At 39.5% G+C, this 21,377-nt stretch overlaps 1 protein-coding gene across 2 annotated transcripts in view; it reads left to right on the top strand.

Annotated features, from left to right (window-relative positions):
- The window catches only part of rarab (retinoic acid receptor, alpha b), a 66,871-nt gene extending 45,564 nt beyond the window's left edge, over nt 1-21,307 (top strand). For both annotated transcript variants that reach the window (XM_082138983.1, XM_082138982.1), the window contains exons 2-8: nt 5,370-5,518; nt 13,837-13,978; nt 16,962-17,122; nt 17,226-17,402; nt 17,542-17,746; nt 18,493-18,651; nt 18,728-21,307. In XM_082138983.1, the coding sequence (XP_081995109.1) occupies nt 5,370-5,518; nt 13,837-13,978; nt 16,962-17,122; nt 17,226-17,402; nt 17,542-17,746; nt 18,493-18,651; nt 18,728-18,927 (1,193 nt within the window). In that variant the 3' untranslated portion in view covers nt 18,928-21,307. The remainder of the gene's footprint in view (nt 1-5,369; nt 5,519-13,836; nt 13,979-16,961; nt 17,123-17,225; nt 17,403-17,541; nt 17,747-18,492; nt 18,652-18,727) is intronic.
- Nucleotides 21,308-21,377: the final 70 nt, after the last annotated feature.

The raw sequence follows: 21,377 nt of genomic DNA on the forward strand, positions 1-21,377 counted from the left end.
ATCCATCTTACTGATCTAAAACTTTTGACCAGTAGTGTATGTAAAGCACATTTCTATCTTCTGTTACATATATAAAAACCTGTGAGACTGGATACCAGCACAAGGGGTAGGAGTAAACTATTTCACCACTTCCCCAACTAAAACATGTGACTATTGGGCAAAAAAGGCAGCCTGTCATGTCCTCATTGACCAATAGCAGAGAAGAGGCAGAGCTTAAAGGGATGAGTCACGCGACTGAGCTACTGATCCAGGCCTGTGACTCAACGGCACTCTGGAGCAAAGTGACCTACATCGTAGTCTCACATGAGTGTGTGCTTTTCATCCTGCACGTTCCCTCGTTTTTCTCCTGTGTCTCTATCTCTCTGTGCCCAGCAGCACTGTCCCATTACCATAATGGTGTTGGTAATGATGAGGCCTTGATTCATTTGTATCCATCCCCCTTTTACTGGGTTAACTTTGAATAACACAAAGAAATGGGGCTCATTTTTTATTGAGTGTGTGTCGGGTAAGTATAGGGAGGCTTAATAGTTGTACCAGGATCCGCTTTCCCCCAGAGAGCTACCGCCAACGCTGAGAAGTATGCTGCGTTTTCCTTTCATGCTCTGCCCTATTTTTCCCTCTTTCTCACACACGCTCTCTATCTTTCTTGCTCTCTCACACATAACTCAAAATCTTTCCTCTATTTTTCACACTTAGACACACACCCACAAGCTCAAAAGACTTTCACGCTACAATATTTGCTCGCACTCTGTGTGCAGTAACATTATTGTCTGCTTAAACGTGGTCTACTGCAGAGCGCTCCAGTTGCTGACTGTAGCCTGTTTTGACATGTCCTGTGAAATGTCAGTATATGCTAGTACTGTACATCTAAGTGAAATAATGTACATATTATCCATGTGGGAATATGGTAGTGTAATATAGTATGTGCATTGTTGTCTCACTTTTTTTTTTGTATAGCAGTTTTTAAATACCTAAGTTTGCACTTTTGAATTTTACACACACACACACACACCCAAACAAAAAAACAAAAAAAATCTGATAAATCAAAGGTAACAGTTAGAAAGAAAACCCCTAACACAGATGCCCAAACTGGAGTTGGCCCATGATGACCTTTAATTTGGCCAGGCATGTCTTATCACAAAAGGGCTGGAATTGGGGAGGGGGAAACATGCCCTTGAAGCATATCTTCATTTCTTACTTCTTTAACATTTGTTTTATGATTATAGAAAATATAAGTGAATCAGATTTTAAAGATGTATATAATGCATCCTTTACTTTCAGCCAACGGCCCTTCATAGTAAAGTTTGGGCACCTCTGCCCTAAGATATAGGCTAGTGATATACAAATTATACAATGATCTATACAGATGTATATACAAAGCATGCATTTTTATAGTTTATTTTAAAATAGAGCATTAATGATGGTTATCATTAATGTTTTTCCTCTTAAGATATAAAATGTAATAAAGGATGCAATATAAAATGTATGTGGTACCCTATACTATATAATATTTATTTATTTTGTAATATTTTCTATAATGTACAAGTTTTCAAAGTTTGTTTTGCTCCGTGTATTTGCTCTTTGATTTGTCTTATTTTATTAATAGACAGGGGTCAGTGCAGCAAAACTGAGATACAAGAACCATCTTTCTCTCCTTCACCCCTCTCAACTGTTGCGTCTCTGCCATTGACAGGACGTCAGTGCCAGCTGCTTGTGCAGGCTGCCATTAATGCCATTATTACTCTTGTCTTATTCTCTTTTGTTAAAAAAATAAATAATAATCAAGTCCTTGTGATTTTAAGATGACATTTTTACCCTCACAAAATAAGAATGATTAAGATCATTGAGAACGATACTTGTGCTCCAAAACCTAGAGAGCTGCCTTCTACATGCATTCTGGGATTGCCTCTTTTATGAAGAATGCATACGTTGCTACCTTAAATTGTAACTAAAAACAAAGTGTTTTGAAAGACTGCATACTTGATGATTTAATATGCTATCTAGCTTGCCAGCTTGCAAGGTTTTGGAACAGAGCCTATGTGTTGGCAGTTTTAATGTGGGATTTAACCATGGAAGTACGTGGGGTTGTCAAACAGCTAAAGAACACCTTGATAACTGATGTTTTCCGTGTACACGAGGGGCGTCTCAGACAGGTGATGAAGCCAGCCCGTTTCTAAAGCCTCACAGCGTTTAATGTAAGGTTACCCTGGGTCGAACCTCTGGGCATAATTAAACCTGATTTCAGCGCAAGGTTGTTCTCTAGAGCTACAGGCCAACTCAACACCCATGACTAAGAGGCGTCGTCTCAGAGATGCAACAGAGTGCGTAATTAGAGCGTGCCACCTGATCACAGCTTCACAGGAAGCCGCTCGTGCTACCAGTTCTGCACTTATTCAGGGTTATTCGGGTTCAGGAAAGCGGCTTCCAACACTCCAACTTTCACTTATATTAGAGCGGGGATTTCTCTGTTCAGTTCAGCAGTTCAATTTTTAATTTGCGCTATTTATTATTAATCAGATCAAGTTTAAAGGAAGTTTGAGAAGCTGTGGTGTGGGCAAGAGAAGATGAAGGCATAATTTGACCCACCGCTGGAGTGTCTGCTGTCAGAAGAGCAGTTCTCATGACATTGTCCTGGATCTGTGCTGAGCTCTGTCCCTGTTATGGAAAATGTGCCACTCATATCAGAGCTGTGCAGCAGAAAGAGGTCAGACGGCGCTCTAGGGAACGAGTGAATGGCATACAAAAAGCGAGTGAGATTTGGTGAAGGGGAACAAGTGCAACAGTGAGAATAATTGTGGGAGAGAAATGTATTCTTTGACATCTAATAACAGTCTCACCTCGAAGCTCTGGCGTTCATGAGAGCAGGATGTGTGATGCCAGCCGGTATTTTTTTTTTTTCTCACTTCCTGTTCTCTCTTTGTGTGAAAATACAAACTGAAGTACCATCTGTGGATGTTTTGCACTGAGATGCCACTTTGTGCTGTAAGAAAAAAAGGATGAAAAGTAATGCTCATTGACTGAGACCTGCAGCTCAAGATTTCAGATTTGGTTAAACTTTGCGCAGATTCAGAGAAATATAGACACAATTTATATAGAAATGATTTGCCTTTGTAAGGCAAAATAGTTGCATTAAAAAAAAAATCTAAGCTTTGTAACATTGCTGCTGTTTTCTCCCAAAAGACTTCGTTTCTATGTTTCCCATTTTTCCCAATTATTATTATTATCTTGCTTATTTCTTATAGGCAAGAGATGGATCTTTGTGCGTGTCATTCCTGTAAAAAAAAAAATATATATATATTAGTATCCTGTAATCAACTGGAAATGTCATGTAAATGCATTGGTGAGGTGTAGTCTGTATATTTGGGTAATACATTTGTAATTCTCCATAAACGTAACTTTCCCTTCATGGCATTCTTTTTTGTTCTTCCACATATGTTAGGCTAAATAAAACCCTTTAGCAGCTCTCTGAACACACTGCATTGAAGTCGGTTGTGTTAGCGTTTGATCGTGTGTTGTGAATCATGTTTGCGTTTGTGGGCACGTTTGCTGTATGTGCGTGGAAAGAGATAAGAACTCGACATCCTCATCTAACTCAGTGATGGTGCCAGATTGTGTATTTTTAGCTTTGACTGCTTTTTCTGACGACAGGAAGTAGACGCAGACGATTGCCCACTGGCTCAGCAACTGCATGTGTAGTGTGATGGAAGTGAGGCCTCATTTTCTCCTGTATCACTCGAAATAGACAAAGATGTGCTATTTATTCTATTTAATCTATTTAACTCGCTGTTGAGCTAGTGTCACCAGTTTTCTTATAGTTAAAGAGGAAATTTTGTCTCATCATTCAGGCATTTGTGAGGTTGGGGCTGTAGGTAGACAGTCTCACCCAGCGCAGACACTGTTTCTGTTTAAGGTTTGATTAGATTTCTGACTCACTGGATTAGTGTAAAGCAGACCTTGCTGTCTGTCTCTACCACATAGCTGTTACAGATTGCTTTCTCAAGAGATAAGACATCATTATAAAGTTGTAATAGTTCTCATTACTGTTGTTGTTGTTTTTTAACCGTAGTTTTACCTTTGGTGAGTATAATAGACTTTTTAATAGAATTGTTTTTTTTTAACTTACCAACCCCAGACATTTGCACATTGGTGTATATGCTAGTGGACTCCTAAATGTTGACAGAATTAGCTTTAATACAGATACTTTTATTTAAATTGTGAAGCCTATTGGCTACTTAATAAAAAATCCTGTTTTTATCAGAAATCATTTATGATGATGACATTACAACATTAACCACTTAAACCTTTTAAATAAAAAGTTAAGTCACCTGTACCTGAAGGTTAGGTCAGTCACAACAGAAATCATATAGAAATCTTAAAAGTACAGTAGCAAAAACATTCAAAGGGACAGAGAGTGGAAAATGTTCATGTAAAAGTAAATGAAAGTTTTGAACTTTTTTTTTTTTTTTTTTTTTGTGCTCTTAATGTTAAAATTTGGCCCTTTTCAACATATATTGGGGGTTTTTGAAACAACACCTGAATCTTTGTGTAACTCAGATTATTGACAGACCTGAACTGCACCCGCATAGTAGCGTGCTTCCCTTCACTAGCAGTATCTCTCTTTCTCTTATTTTCCTCCACGGCATGGCATTTGTGAGGCAGCGGGAGAGGAGGACGGCAGGGTAGAGACAAAAGAGTGTCGCTGCGTAAATGTTTCTAAGTTTATGGTTTGAAAATATGCCTGTGCCATTATCACCACCATGCAGAGTCGATCATTTACATGTGGGCATATTCATACAGGGGTAACATCAGTGACGTGTAGAATTTCAGCTATTCAAAATACAGCGTCCTTGTCGTTTTGTGCCCTTGACATGTGGAGAGGGCAGGACATACTGTCATGGGTTCCCTTCATGTTCTGCTATTTAAATTGCATTGTTGTTTTGTGAGTTCTTGGTCATGGCAGCCCTATGACAGTGCCATGTGGCTCGGGCGCCCCCTCCACACCCCGGCTGGCTGTCATGACTTTATTAATTAAGGCTGGCACTTGTCCCAGTTGGTAGCAACTGAAACCAGGAAGAAAGCAGAGTGAGTGTTTAAGGAGAGCGTGGCACCAGCCTATCTGTCTGCTCGCCCCAGGAATGGTGGCGTCCTCCTGACAAGCATGACCTTAGCTGCTCATCTTGTGTGCATGTTCCCTCACTGAGCCTTCCTGGGGAGCGGAGGAATCTTTTGAAGGTTGAGGGTCTCTGCGGACTGTTGCTAAAAGACAAAACAGTTTAAAAAAAATTTTTTTTTAAATGAACCTAATAACCCTTGTGAGAAAATTATGGCACATTGAGTCAAACTAAAGGCCTGTCTCTGTTCCCTTGTAGCTGTGGAGACCCAGAGCACAAGCTCGGAGGAGATCGTACCCAGCCCACCCTCTCCGCCGCCTCCCCCACGGATCTACAAGCCTTGTTTCGTCTGCCAGGACAAGTCCTCGGGCTACCACTATGGAGTCAGCGCATGTGAAGGGTGCAAGGTAAGAATCCATTCCATCTTGGTTTGCATGATTGAGCTGTGGCCCTAAAATGTTTTTGGAAACTTAGTCACATTTGTCTAAAGACATCCAATATCAGCTAAGTGCCATCTGCAAACAAATACCACAAACTAATGGCCAGCCAGGTATATGAAGTCAAGTATGTCGGTTTATTTTTTTTGAGAGATGTTCTGCTAAAAGTTTATATATATATATATATATATATATAAAAAATAAAAAATAAAAAAAAATAATAAAAAAAAAAATATGAGTCACACTTGCTTCTGATATTTTTACTTAAGAACTTGTCCGGAGTTTTACATCCATCTATGACGCGTTCGGTGACAGTGAGCTGCATTACACGCGCGATTGAAATGGTGGCTACAAAGAAATCTATAATGTTAATTTTGCTCATGGCTTGTCTTGAAAAACGAAGACAATTTGACGGACAAATGTCAGGACTGTGATTCAAATCTTCTGACACTGCCAGAATTTTGTCAGAGGTAAAATGTGATCGCAATGATCATTAATTGGCTGTCGGTGAACATGTCAAGCTAACGATCAAAGACTTTGTCTCAGACGGCCAAATCGTGGCCAAAATCGTACAGTGTGCGCCTGGCTTAACACTCACTTGAAGTTACTCATAGAAAACGCTAATAATTTAACAGTTAAATGTGATCTTTAGCAAATCTCTAATTGAATATTCATTTTCCATACTGAACATAATATCATGATGCTTAAATAGTTGGTTTTATAACTAAACTAAATAACTGGTTTTGATTTTTATGATTGAAAATGGATACTTTTCGTATTCTTTTACAAAATATCTTTGCCATATTTGGGGTTCTGTCATCCCATGTTGTTAGTGCTGCCACCGGTGACAACCTCCTATTCTGACGTAAAAAAAAATTGGGGGGAGGGGACCCCATTGGCTCAGCGGTGAATTCCAGCCTTTTATTTCTTTACTACTTAATAATTGAAAACTAGTCGTGGATAGATTTCTATGATCTGCACAGTGTCTCCCTGAGAAAGAGAAACACAGGGGTTTAGAGTTGAACTATGATGGTTACAAAGCCCCCCTATCTGAGCGCAGCCGCAGGGAAGCGTGGGTGGAGAGCTGCATGTGCGCACGCACACACAGCGGGAAAATAAACATAACTTCATTAAATTTGCATGTGCTATCTTCTCCCTTTCTCACTGCTATTGAATGTTAGGAGGACATATCAGCACTTGTCTTTTCCTTAAAGCACCCATCACTCTCCTCTTGCCCCTACAGCCTTGTCTGTTTTGAGATGAACAAAGAGCGCTTGAGTTCTATGTCCTTAAAGGGGTGGTATAATGCCATTTTCACAAGATGTAAAATAAGTCTTTGATGTCCCCAGAGTGTGTATGTGAAGTTTTAGCTCAAAATACCCCACAGATATTTTTATATAGCATGTTAAAATGGTCACTTTTTGAGAGTCCGTTTTTGTGTCTGTCCCTTGAAATGCAAATGAGCTGCTGCTTCTGTCACAGAGGGCGGAGCTTAAACAGATTGTGTCCTTTTACCTCACACAGACATGCACTGAAAATTTCTAAAACTTTTAGCCTTTTGTGTTAAACCGCAGTCAGACAAAGATGGAGACATGTAGATTGCAACTGGACATTTCTGAATGGTTAGTTGAATTTTTGCAGCTGATTTGGAGTTAAGTATCTTCTAGTCATTGATTTAGCATATTCTGTCATGATGATCTATAAATTGTGTCCTGGGGGTGGGGTTTATGTAAATTTTTGGGGTTCGTAATGTCACTAACTCGGGAGAAATGTCATGTAGTCCCTACCAGTGATGCGCGGGTTGATCCGAAATGAGCGGGTGCCTGCGGTCACCCGCGGTTACGAGTCATCCAAAAATATTTTTAATGATATTCGGGTCGCGGTCGGTCGGGTCGTTTGAAATAAAGATGCCAATTGAACCTTTGTAATTTATATAGTACAAGAGAGCATATGAGCGGAGTGGAGCGGTGAGAATCTCCGCTCATCACTCAAGGAACTGTTCACCCCTCCGCTCCCCCGCTCAAAGCTACATCAGGCCGCTCCGCTCATTATCGCTCAACGCAGTTTGCTCCGCGCTCCACTCTCCACTCAAATCGCCCCCCGCTCGCTCCAAAAAAGGAAAAAAAATCTACATGTATATCACTTTTAGCTTAGACCACAGCCTTACCTCCTAAAGAACTAATGAGCAACAACAACATTTTTCAAATAGAAATGTTTTATTTCAAATTACAAATTAGGCCTATGTAAGAAGGATTTAGTCTACACAAAGTCCTGTAAAATTAAACGAATAAATGGGCCTAATAATATAAATAACAATTATATAAACAAAAATATAGCCTACATAATTTTTAAAAGTAAATTTACTATTAGGCCAGAATTTTGATAAGTGATTAAAATAAATAATTAAATTAGCCTATATCCATTGTACACACAAACTGCTGTGAAATAAAACGAATAAATGGGCCTAATAATATAAATAAAATTTATATAAACAAAAATATAAAAAAATATACGTAAACGTTTTAAAAGTAGGCTAAATTAACTATTAGGCCAACATTCTTATAACTGAACTTTTGCGCAGCGCGCAGGATTAAAATTTAAATGGGCTTATATCAATTGTTTGAATATTACGCTATATTTAATTTACACTTTGTTACAAGTTACCGTATTCAATTTGCTAACCTTTTGCTTTCTTCCCAGCGTGTTCACATAGCACACTGCATGTTTTCGAAAGATGTGTCTTTTTAGATTCCAAAATGAATCTTTACTGACTGAAACGATGTCTCCACATTCGTTTTCTTCTACCGCATTATAGTTAGTTTTATATTATAGTACACCTGTATGACTTCTTATTTTCCTTTTTGAAGTAGCCTACTTTTTGAACTCCATTATTGAGCCGAGTTTTGACTGAAAATAGAATCCATCTTGCAGTCATCAACATAGACTGAGTCAGGCTTGACTGAGCATGCTTCAGAATCGTGCTGTGCGCTGAGCGAAATTGGAGGGGGAAATAGGGCGACGCTCCGTCCTTTTAAAAATGCCGCTCTGTCCAAGATCCGCTCGCTCCCGCTCCACTCCGCTCACATGCTCCACAATTTTCTATGAAATACATAGGCCTACACTTTATTGGCTGAATAACTGGCGCGAAGATGACGCACAAGCTCAGTCTGCAGGTAGAGATGGAGGCGGCAAGAGAAAAGGTGAAGACTGGGGAGTGGAAGCTCCGCAAATAGCCTACACAAACAGAAAGAGCAAAGTGTGGGAGACATTTGCCGAAATAATGAAAGATGATGACCAAAGTGCTGGCTTTGTCATGTGTACTTCTTGCTATGCATTTACTACTTTTAAAAAATGCGGGTCAGGAAGCAGGTCGGGTACAAAAATGTTCTTCTTTTTTTTTTGCGGTCCGAGTTGCGGGCGGGTTAGTTGAAAACGTCGGTCGGGTGCGGGTTGTTTATACATTGACCCGCGCATCACTGGTCCCTACCAGCCGTTTGTTGTAGTCCTTAAACAATTTCTTTAAAAGCAAATATCTTCCTTTGCTTTGAACTTTGAGCATTGTAACTTTGCAGATGTTGTTTATGCTCGAACAGCAACAATACATACTAACTAAAGTTAGAAAAGTGAAATCATAATCAACAATCCCTTTAAGTCAGAAATATGTTTGAGATATTTTTTTGCATTTCTGTTAAGACTAAGTTACCTTCAAAGGTGGCATCCTGTTTTAAATGAACTTATTTGAAACACACTCTTCATGCGCTACTTGATTTGGTTTTGATTATTGATGCATTTCAATGTTTCAGCAACACCAAATTCTGTGTGAAGATAGGATGCTACATATAGGCCACACTTGACCAGTCTGACCTGATCATCAGTAGAAGGATTAACCTGGTTAAATTAACTAGTCAAGTCACCTTTATTTATTTAGCGCTTTATACAATACAGTTTGTTTCAAAGCAGCTTTACATTGAGAAACAGGAAAATAACTTGACAGCAGTCATTATTCAGTTAAAATTAGTTCAGTGTTGATTCATTTAGGTTCAATAACTGTGTAAAGTACATCATATTGGATATATACACATGCTAAATAATATTAGATATTTAGCTATCAATTATGAAATTATTTCAGTTCAGCTATAAAGTAGTTCTGCATAAAAAAAGGGGTGTCATCATCCAGCTCAGTTCAGTTCCCATACAACAGCGTCAGTACAGTCAGATCAATCATATTGCTGAGTATGGAGTGTCCCCAACTAAGTAAGCCAGAGGTGACCGTGGCAAGAAACCCAAACTCAGAGGTGACAGAATGGAGAAAAAAACCTTGGGAGAAACCAGGCTCAGTCTCTTCTGGCCAATGAACGAACACAGTGTGATTATGATTCAGGCTGCATCACAAGTCAGATTGTGGATCAGAACATTCAAAATATTTCATCCAGTTCCTTCTGTTTGAAAATCGGATTCATCACACTGGTATGGAGACGAAGCTGGCGATAGGCGTCTGTGGATGAGACGGACAGACTAATATTTACAACCAGTATGAGCTGTGACTGTCACACTATTCCGTAAAAGAAATCCTGCAACGGTCCACCTGAAGTGTTTGTCAATCAGTGTGTGCAAGAATGATCAACCTTTGAGTTTTTGGTACATTAGCTGTGCTCCAAACCCTAGTGAGCTGCCTGCTGGTTAGCATGCTAGTTAAGCCCAGAGTACACTTCAATTTTGAAGCAATTATGCTTATGCATATTAGCTTATGCGTACAGCCTGATGCACAGCCTTTCAATGTATACTCCATTCAATAGTGTGTGCCAACACAGGCACTCTAGAAAGTTTAATCTTTGGCTAGTGTTTGCACAATTTCTCTCCAGAAGTTACGAGCGATACAACTCTTTGTACTCATTTAAACGAGTCTCGCACTGAGTGTAAGGAGTTTGCAGGGTTTGAAAAATCTGGCTGAACTCATACAACACACATTTTGTTGAATTCTCCTTTTCGTCCCCCGTCTTATTTTTCACTGAGCTTGTCGCAATGCATTCTGGGATGCCAGCGTGTAAAGGATGCTTGCATTTTTGCCTTAAATGTTTGGGAAAAACTGAGGTAATTTTGCCGTTTATCATTTGAGGTGAACTTCACTTCGGGAGCACATCTAAAAATGTTCCCTAGGTAGGCAGCTCACGGAGATGGAAAAGCAGCTGCTATAAAACTTCACAGCTACGAAGCACAAATAGCTATCATACACACGACTGCTTAGTCACACCAAACAGACAGACGACCATATTTTGATCTCATGGTCTCTTCAGTCTAAATCCACTGGAAATAGAGTACACACTTGATACAAATACATGGCTGCTCCTCCGTTGTCTCAGTGCGCCTGGGGGTTTATACTCATGTCCAGGATTAGTGGAGACACTAAAGAGGCTTAGCGCTCCTGCCAAGAGGAGCCACAGCAGACCTCAAACCGTTTCCTTCCTGCCACATTCCGCTCGCAGGATCTCCCCGGCAGGTCAACACTGGGTCAATCCAGGGTTCGCAGAGGTCAGGTGATGCCCAGCGAGAGATTAGGATCACAGATCAGCCCTGCATCTTTTATGTCCTCTAACTCATCCATGTCTGCTTTTACTCTGTCATAGTAACAATGCTTGCTTGTATCAATTATCAGCCAGTTTCAATCATTTTGTCAATAATAATAAAAAAACACTCCCCTTATTTATTTTTATTTAGTATTTTCTTGAAAAGCTACATTGGAGAAGTGAAGCAGTGTTTACTGAATTGAAATATTTAATACTTAAATATTTAATACATTACCGTTCACAAGTTTGAGGTCTGTAGGTTTTTTTTTTAAAGCATATTTTTGAAAGTAGTCTAATGCATGCTTATGGTCTCTAAACTACAGAAAAAAAGCAATATTGTGAAACATTACAATTTATATAACATTTCTATTTGAATATATTTTTAAAATGTAGTTTATTTGTGTTATGGCAAAGCTAAGTTTCCAGAAGCCATTGCTTCAGTCTGGATCTCTGTTTGCTTGCCTTCCTTTCAACGGTCCACTGCTGCAGCCCCTAATCCAGTGGAATTACCCAGCTGCCCCTCTCTTGCCAGAGCATTCTTCACACCTTGTGATGATATTGAGCTTCATTCCTGTGGCTTTCAGGCCCGACCAACAGCGGCACAGAGTAGAGCGAGAGAAGCAGGATGAGGAAAAGAGGCCTTTTGATTGTGGACCGGTGTGACTTTTGTCATGAGTTTGTTATCAATGAATCAGCTCTCCAGGTGAGACAGCAGTCGCTTGTACAAAGGGTACCGTCGGCCAGGATTAATGGAACATTTGGCTGCTATTGATCTAAACCTGTTTTGTGAGAAAGTGTAGAGGTCTTACGCTTTAACTTAGCTGATTCTTTTAATATAGCCCATGCAAAGTCAAATACTATTGCTACAGCTGTGAGAAGTTTCTGCAGTATTTTATTATGTGAGTGGTCTAGTTTTGAAATTCAAATATATATATTTTTTTATGTACAGATCAATTTAAATGGTTTCACTGTGAAAGAAAAGGTGCAAGAAGCAGCATACAACTTCATACAGTGTGCGTCTACAAGAGCATCTGACTTGCCGATACTGGTTCAGATTGAAGCGTTTCATCTGCATCTACCACAATAACCTCCAACAATGACCTCCAGAAGATTAGAGCTGGCATGAATAAAACATGGCCAATGAAGGAGAGCTCCAATGTAGGGAGTTCAGGCCTTTGGGCAGCGCATTAGAAAACCATTTCGGTTCGTTCACTCGAGCACACGTTCTGTCACACATCTGCCATGCTCACCTTTTCCTTTATTACTTTTTCATAGCCGAGACCGAGTGTGAGAGGGACACGTCCTTTCAGCATGCGGGACATGTCCTTGGACACACGCTTCTGCCGAAATGACATGAGTGTTTAGATGGCAGCCACTGGACAGACCTGTCAAAAGCACACACACACTAAAAGCTTCCCTGGGTGCCCTGACTGATATGTTTAAGGCTTTTCCACTAAAAGCCTTGGGGATTATTGTTTTTAAACCAGAGAGGGAGTATGATGTTTTTGCTGTAGGCTTGCTTTGACAACTGTAGCATATAGAATCCATACTCTGATGAATACAGTTCATGCATAGATAATATCAACTCTTATTCTTAATAAACATCACAATGTATAGCTTATCGGCCCATTTTATTAATTGTAAAGTTTTGGATATATGATTCTGCATACTCATTTCCCTGTTTTTACATTTAGATTACCTGTCATTTAATGGCTATTTAAAGTTTATCTTTAGAAAATAATTTTAGCAATCTATAAATGTATAATATTTTTCTAAATGGCATTTTTCTTAAAATAGTCCTGTCCATTTATCAGCCATAGTTTGAAGATTGAAATAATCCGCTCATTGGTATCAGCTATAATTTTAGTATTATGTACCCCTATTAACGTTTGAATGTGGCTTATCCAATTGTATTTAAGATCAGAAACAATCTGTGTTATAAAATGTTCACCCTGTTTGTCCGGTATACATCTGCAGTATGAAAGAGTGACTCTTATTTCTCTTATGGAGTCCCGCTGAAGCATTGAACCCACATACTGTTCATGCTCGGCTCAGTCATTGAATCTTGCACAGAGCGCCACTAATACCCACGTGCCCAGTGGCGGTCACGAGTGAAGCTTTCACCGTTTAATCCTCTGCCAGAGAGCCGTGGTTGCAGCACAGCAGCTGAAAGCCCTTGCACAAGCCTACACAGTTACTGTTTGACATGTGCTCTCTCATATGTGGCTTCAGCTGCATCTCTCGTGCTTTTGCTGTGTACGTTCATGACCTCAGTCTGACTTTCTGTCCTTGAGAGTCTGACCAAGCAGTAATTAAGATCAGAAGAATAATGTGAACAAGCTCTGATTTGCATCCCTCCACTTGAGTCTATGTGTGTTAAGCTCTGCTGGGTATTAGCCAATGGGAACCTCTGGGCACTTGAACTGGAAGATAATACCCAGCAGCCATAATACTACCAAATCTAAACCAAGCTCAGTCTGCCATTGTCAAAAAATGTGTGTGTGAGAGAGAGAGCTGGATCTATGCCGCGGTTGTTTATGTTTGTGTATAGCGATGATGCGCATAATGTGAATATATGAATATCTGGTGAATCATTAGTGATTTATATAACTGTTCCGCCTCGGTCTTTCTGAGGTTCTGGGGGTTGGTGTTAATTTTCTTGCGTGTGTGTCATTTATAAATCTTCCAGCTATAGTAAACCGCCGTGCGTGCTTATCTCCTCAGGGCTTTTTCCGAAGGAGCATTCAGAAGAACATGGTGTACACCTGCCACAGAGAGAAGAGCTGTATCATCAACAAGGTCACGCGAAACCGCTGCCAGTACTGCCGACTGCAGAAGTGCCTGGAAGTGGGCATGTCTAAAGAATGTAAGTGTCTTTGGTACTATAATACATTTACTAAAAATCCAATAAACATGGAAACCATGATTCCATGATTGTCCCTTTGTGAGAGACCCTTCCTAAATATAAAGGCTCCTATATACATCATGTGTAAAGACCCATTTAAACTGTAAAAAGTGTGTATAAAATATTATCTGGGAAATGTTTACGTTCCCACCATTACAGTACTGTTAGATGAATATTTCCATGAACCCCCTTCCTCAGGCCCCTTTTATTGTAGTTTATTATATGTGTGTAATGCATTATCCTAGTGCCTGATACTCTCAAGGGACTGTGGTATCTAATATATGGTAAATTTATAAATAATCTACTGTCCAAGATGTACATTGCCATTCAGAAGTTTGGGGTTTTGGTTTTCAACATTTGAGTAGCAAATCAGCATATTAGAATGATTTCTGAAGGATCATGTGACACTGAAAACTGGAATAGTAATGACGCTGAAATTATTTTCTAGCATTAATGAAACATTTGTGATTTTGTCTTTTGTCATATTTCATAATGATGTTAAAAGTATGTTTGTATGACAGGCTTGTGTACAAGCATATAAAGAGGTTTGCTGTCTTGTTAGTCATGTCCTTGTGCATTTGTGCTAGGACAATAAATAAATATCATGATGAATATTAACTAAAGCTAATATTTCAATGCTAATATCAACTAAAGTTAATATAAAGTGAGGTTTAAAAATATAGTCAGTCGTACAGTAGCACATTATTATTGTTTTTCCGATATATTTGTCACAATGGGACTTTTAATTTACCCTTTAGTTGGATTTAGTTGCTTTCGCTTTCGCCATTAAGAAAAAAATGTGGGTTTATATGTACTTTTGTTCTGTTATTAGCGTGACAAAATGTACACTCTTTCTTTGCGGTACTGAAATGTAGTTTGCCGTTTCAGTCAGAGCAAAATGAAATCTCTGCCCTAGATTTGTTATTTTACATATTTCATTTTTTCCGCCCAGATATGATGGTGCGCGCTTGTCATCATAAAGTTGTTTGCAAGCAGGTTTCGTCTTTTCGCACATGTCGTGTCGTGAAAGATTACCTCCCTGCGTTAATAGTTCTTTAATGGCTCCATTAGATTGTGTTTTCTGAGCCCACGCTGGCACCCAGCTCCCTCTGGAGAAATGAATATGTGGCTGTGGGGAGAAGTGAGTGAGAATCGTCCTTTACCACCCCTCTTGCTCGCTCTCTCGCTCCCCCAGTGTGCGTGTGGAGGAGGGAGAAGAAGAGCCATTGAGTTATCTTTAGACAAAGGAAGGAGTCCTAACCAAAAACAGCAAAAAACATGAGATAAAGGAGTGATTGAGGCTCTGAGTACAAGAAAAGAGAAAGACTGTGAGGTTCCAGGAAAACGGAGAGAGGGAAGGAGGGAGGAATGCAGGCGCAGAGGGAGAGCCCATTTAAAGCAGCCTGATATTTGTCATGTGACATGATTAGATTAGGTTGGATTTTAGTGAAAGCAGAGGTCGTTTGTCACAGTTATTAACAACCACCAACATTTATTTCTCATCACTGCACACCATCAGCACACATCTGTCTGTGTGTGTGTGTGTGGGATGAAACAAAATGAGTGCGTTTACGTGCACAATCTTACATTGATTATTTTTTAATGTGCAGAAACAACTTGGTAAACAAGAGGTTCATTTCCTTGAAAATTGTAAAACCTGAGATACTATCCATCCAGACCAGCTCGACACAGCGATGTTGGTTTAACCAATAGCATGAGATTGAGGTGAGACTAGGTTTGACCAATCAGTGGCACCAGTGGGACACTATAGCGGCGCAGATATGACACTTTATCTTTGATAACTTTATTCGATCAGAAATACAGTAAAATGGTAATATTGTTGAATATTATTACAATTTCAAATAAGTGTTTTCTATTGTAACATATTTTAAAATGTAATTTATTTCTGTGATGGTAAAGCTGAATTTTCAGTGTCAAATGATCCTTCGGAAATCATTCTAATATAATGATTTGGTGATCAAGAAGCAATTTTATAATATTTATTTAAGTTAATATTTTTGTGGAATTTATTTATTTATTCATTTTTGATGAATAGAGCCTTTATTACTACTATTTTGTAACATTATAATGTCTTTACAGTCACTATTGATCAATTTAATGCGTCCTAGCTGAATAAAAGTATTCTTTTTTTTTTTTTTTTTACCTTACTGAACCTTTAACCTTTGAATGGTAGTGTAGATTCCTTAAACGGTGTCTTTCAACCAGTGTTTTTTTGCTAAACAGTTGTGTGTTAATGCAGATGTATATTGGATGCATGTATAAAGCCTCTGTGTTCACAGTGTGCATCTCTTCTCTATTATTGTGCTATTTACTCTGTATTTTAAGGCAGGTATACCACTGTATACCACTGTATTCACTGTTTCCAGTGTCACAAAGAGATGGGAAGAGCTCTGAGAGTAATATCCTATGAATTTGTCCTCTTTTTCTACTTGTTTAGCAATTGAGACTCTCTTACCTAAAGCTCTTTTTGAACTGTCACATCAAAGCACTCAGTTCTCATTCAGCTCTCTTTCTCTCTGGAAATACTGCAAGGAATGTATTTCTATATCCCTGTTCCTTTCCTACATATTTATATCCCCATATATGTCCTCTTGGTCTCCCACTTAATCCATCTCCTCCTCTTTTATTCATTGTTGTTTTGAAGTAAATTAGCTGCCAAAATGATTGAATCACAAGAAGAATGTGGTTCTGAAAGAGGTTTAACTATGCATGATGAGCTGTTTTCATCAGGCAGAGAAAACAAACACTGGGTTTTACTGCCATCTTGTGGCAGACGCTGTCATATGTTTATTATTGTCTTTTTTATTATCATCATTTGCCACTTTAGATATAAAGCATATTAATCCACATCCACATATGTTTATGTATGATATTGGAGTGGTATACCAGGTGGTTTGAATACTGTTTTCATTTGTCTATGCAGCGGTTCGAAACGACCGGAACAAGAGGAAGAAGGACGAGAAGAAGCAGGAGTGTTCAGAGAGTTACGTGTTAAGTCCTGATACAGAGCAGATGATCGAGCGGGTGAGGAAGGCCCATCAGGAAACCTTCCCCTCCCTCTGTCAGCTTGGCAAATACACCACGGTAAGTCTGAGGCAGAGCAGCTCTTAATGGTGACGTCCCCAACCAAATCACGATCTCAGTTATTAAACCAACCAAACATGGTCTCTGTCTTGTTCTTGAACAGAACAACAGTTCAGACCAGAGGGTCGCTCTGGACGTTGACCTGTGGGACAAGTTCAGCGAACTGTCTACCAAATGCATCATTAAAACCGTCGAGTTCGCCAAGCAGCTTCCCGGCTTCACCACGCTCACTATCGCAGATCAGATCACTCTCTTAAAGGCCGCCTGTCTTGACATCCTGGTGAGTGCACGACAAACTTTCACATGTGTTTTTGTGTCCAGATCTCACACACCTTATGTAAAGTGCTTGAATAGTTCTGCACATTTGCAGTGGTGTGTAGGTTGAGCACTCATCTGTTTGTCTTGAATTGCTTCCTCAGATTCTGCGAATATGTACACGCTACACACCGGATCAGGACACCATGACGTTTTCAGATGGTCTGACACTGAATCGCACGCAGATGCACAACGCCGGCTTCGGTCCACTGACAGATCTGGTATTCGCTTTCGCCAACCAGCTCCTGCCTCTGGAGATGGATGATGCAGAGACTGGGCTTCTCAGTGCCATCTGTCTGCTGTGTGGAGGTACTGCAGATATTTTTCAACCAGATTAGATACACTTTTTAACATATTTTGGTTTGTGAATGTTGTCTTGAGTTTTCCATGCAGTCAGTAATCACATAAAATGTACTTTTGCTTATTAGCTGTATTTTTGTTGTGTATTGTGGTTGTATTTAGCCATTCTCTGGTGTTTCTGCTTTTACTTGTATACAAAGCGTAAAGCCTAAAAAATGAAACTACAGTAAATAAGAGGAACTTACAGCTATGGATGCACAGTATATTTGCCTCATAACTGTTTTGATCTAATATTGGACTCTTTATTTACAAAAAATTACATTTTGGTTATTCTAGATTTATCTGCAATTTCTATTTATTATAGGCTATTTATATATATATAATAAAAATATAAATTACCCCCATAACTGTTGTCGGCCAATATTGGCTTTTTTCGTTGTTGTTTTTATTTAATATTGGACTGTGTATTAACCTTTTTTTATTTTAAGTTTGTTTTATAGATTTATCTGCCATTTTATTAGTTAGCAGCTGTAATTATCTAATACAAATATTTTTTTTTTCATTTAGACATGACTGTTTGAATAATATAATTTCAACATTGAGTCTCTAAAACTCATGAAATAGTTTTTCTGTGCCATCTCCTCAAATTTGTTTATTTAGATTTTTTAATATTGGTGTCTACAAAAACATTTTTATATTTCCTGCTTGTGTGATTCTTGGTTAGCTGTTTAAAACTGACGTGCACTTGCGCTCAGATCGGCAGGATCTGGAACAGTCGGATAAGGTAGATGTGCTGCAGGAGCCACTGCTGGAGGCCCTAAAGATCTACGTGAGAAAGAGGAGACCTCACAAACCACACATGTTCCCCAAGATGCTGATGAAGATCACAGACCTCAGGAGCATCAGCGCTAAAGGTTAGATTCACTGTCACTCTTTGAAGATCAAGCGTGATCAACAAGAATCCAATCTAACGTCTTCTTTCTCAATCAGGAGCGGAACGGGTAATAACGCTGAAAATGGAGATCCCCGGCTCCATGCCTCCACTCATTCAGGAGATGCTGGAGAATTCGGAGGGCCTGGAAGGAGGCAGTGGGGCGAGAGGAGGAGGAGGAGGAGCACCTCCAGGAAGCTGCAGCCCCAGTCTGTCTCCCAGCTCGGCACACAGCAGCCCCTCGGCTCACTCCCCCTGACTCTCACCTCCAGACAGGGCTCCGTACGGAACCAGAAATAAGCCGCAGCAGACCAGCGCCAGAGACCAGAATTCCGGTAGACTTTGATCCGGGGTGACCGGACCCGAATTGAACAGTAAATCTGGCTGGCTTTTATTAGCTGAAGACCAATCGAGTTACACACAGGCCGAGCCTGATCAAAACTCACACCGTCATTTAAACCCACCCGTGATTCAGTGACGAGCTTTTTTATGTGGCGGTGGTTCAAGAAGACAGCAGAACAAATGCCCTGTGTGTGCAGAAGCAGCTCTTTACTGTGTCTTCCCGGCTCTGCTCCCATCACACAGACTGTGAAGGACTCGTCTGAGGGATGCGCTCTCTCGGCCTGTGACGTTATTTTATAAACTTCAATCCCTTAAAGCAAGCTAAAGGACATTAGGACGTCAAATGTCCACAAGTCAGGGACATTTTGAACTTTCCAGCTGTTTTGATTCTGTTTCTTTGTTTTCTTACAAAAGATATATGAATATATGAAATCTATATTGACAGAAATATGAGATTTGAATTTTTTTTGTCTTAGGTGGAATGCAGAACAATTATCTTTTCTCTCACTTTTCTCAAGAGTTGAACACGATTATGGTCGACCCACTGTTGCGCTCACTCCAAGATTCACATCATGCTCAAGGGCACGTCGCACTAGCACTGAAAATGATGCGTGTACTTCAAGACGTGAAGTACGATGGGGTTAAAATGCAATTTTGTCCAGATGATTTGGAGCTATATTAGACTTCATCAGAATGATCAACTTGGCAGTTTTTGGCAATTAAATGAAGTATGTAAACAAGCAGCTTGTGATTGAAAGATGTGTATGAGATCTGTTTTAAAGGAGCGGTAAATGCCTTCCTGTAGCTTTTTAATATTGTTTCTTAATTTACTTTTAATTTTGTAATTGTCAACTGTGGAAAGACACAGATACCCCCTTCTACACAGTATTAGCAGATTATAAAATAAAAAAGGAGATTTCCAAACACGAAGACTCACAAAGAACACGAGATGTATTTTAGCTATAAGCTCATGTGAAAACCACCACATCATTTCACAAGTACTGAGAATGTTGTAACTGAGCATTTCACGCGGAAGTTCACGCCTTTTTTTTCTGCATCTCAATTTTAAAGCCCTGTTAGTGGTAGGTTTGTGTTTCTAATCATCCGTCACATGTGCTGAGATGCTTGCACCTCCGCATCCTCCTCCTCTGTACCTTACAACATCACTGCCTCTGCTCTCCTGCAACAATCATTGAACACTTGTCAACAACAACACTGCCTCTGTGTGACAATCACTTTAATTAAAGCTCACAAACAACTCTGCCTCTGTAACGCACTGATCCCTGCCAGACATCTGGATTCATGAGACTGATGCGTGTTCACATCTGTCCCCGTATCAATTATGAGTTTAGTTGTCTAGAAATTCTATATTAAAATAAGACATTCTTGTATTGGCATAGTCATTTCTAAAAGATGTTTTAGTTGTTTTTATTTCCAAAAGTGAAAACTATTTGGTTTTTAGACACCGTCCAAATTAAAATAACATTTATTTTACTCAACCTCATTTTGTTCCAAACTTATATGTTTGAAACTACTACTTGTTTTGTTTTTCCATACTATGAAAGTCAATGGGGTCCAATGTGGTTTTGATCCCCATTTGACTATCATATAAATAAAGACGATTCATTCTTCAAAATATCTTTGAGTTCTACACAAAGAAATTCACAGGTTTGGGACAACATGAGAGTGAGTCAATGACACAATTTTGGATGAACAGTCTCTTTGAATAAAAACAATAGATGAAATGGACCAATAAAATGAAACGGCGTCTCTCCATGTGATCCAGTTATGGCGGATCAGTGTCAGCATATCATTATTGTACCAGTTTACAACAGCTCTGCCTCTGCATCACTTCTGCTAAACCCGTCGCGTGTACTTTTGGCCAGTGCTGTGGGCTGAAATGATTTCCTCCTTAACATGTTCATTTGAGAGTGGGGTGTGAACCGTTTCACTGCAACTATGCACACGACATGCACAGAGCTCGAGTCTATTCACTTCTATCTACCTGTTGTGAAAATCACAAGCCTCTTCCAGTTGCTCAGTACTGTCCGTTTCATTTGATTCTGCATTTAGTCGCTGCCCAAAGTTCATCACTATCGAGCCATACTGCGTTACAGAGCGCGACGGGCCTCTTTTCTCACTCAAAGGATGACAAACAGAGATCTACATGACGTACAGCACAAACCCTGTTCTGCTTTAACAGTTGTTATACAGTCAAACGCACAAAAATGTTTCTGTTGTGTCAGGTCCCTGGATGATAAGAGTAATGTTTAATAAAGACTTCTGTTTTGTGTGTGTTTCTGACCATGGTGGGTTTTTATTTGTGATTTCATTTTTTAGTGCTGAATTACAAAGTTGCCATTTTTT

The sequence above is a fragment of the Leuciscus leuciscus genome, assembly GCF_965113295.1.
Source record: "Leuciscus leuciscus genome assembly, chromosome: 1".
Classification (NCBI taxonomy): domain Eukaryota; kingdom Metazoa; phylum Chordata; class Actinopteri; order Cypriniformes; family Leuciscidae; genus Leuciscus; species Leuciscus leuciscus.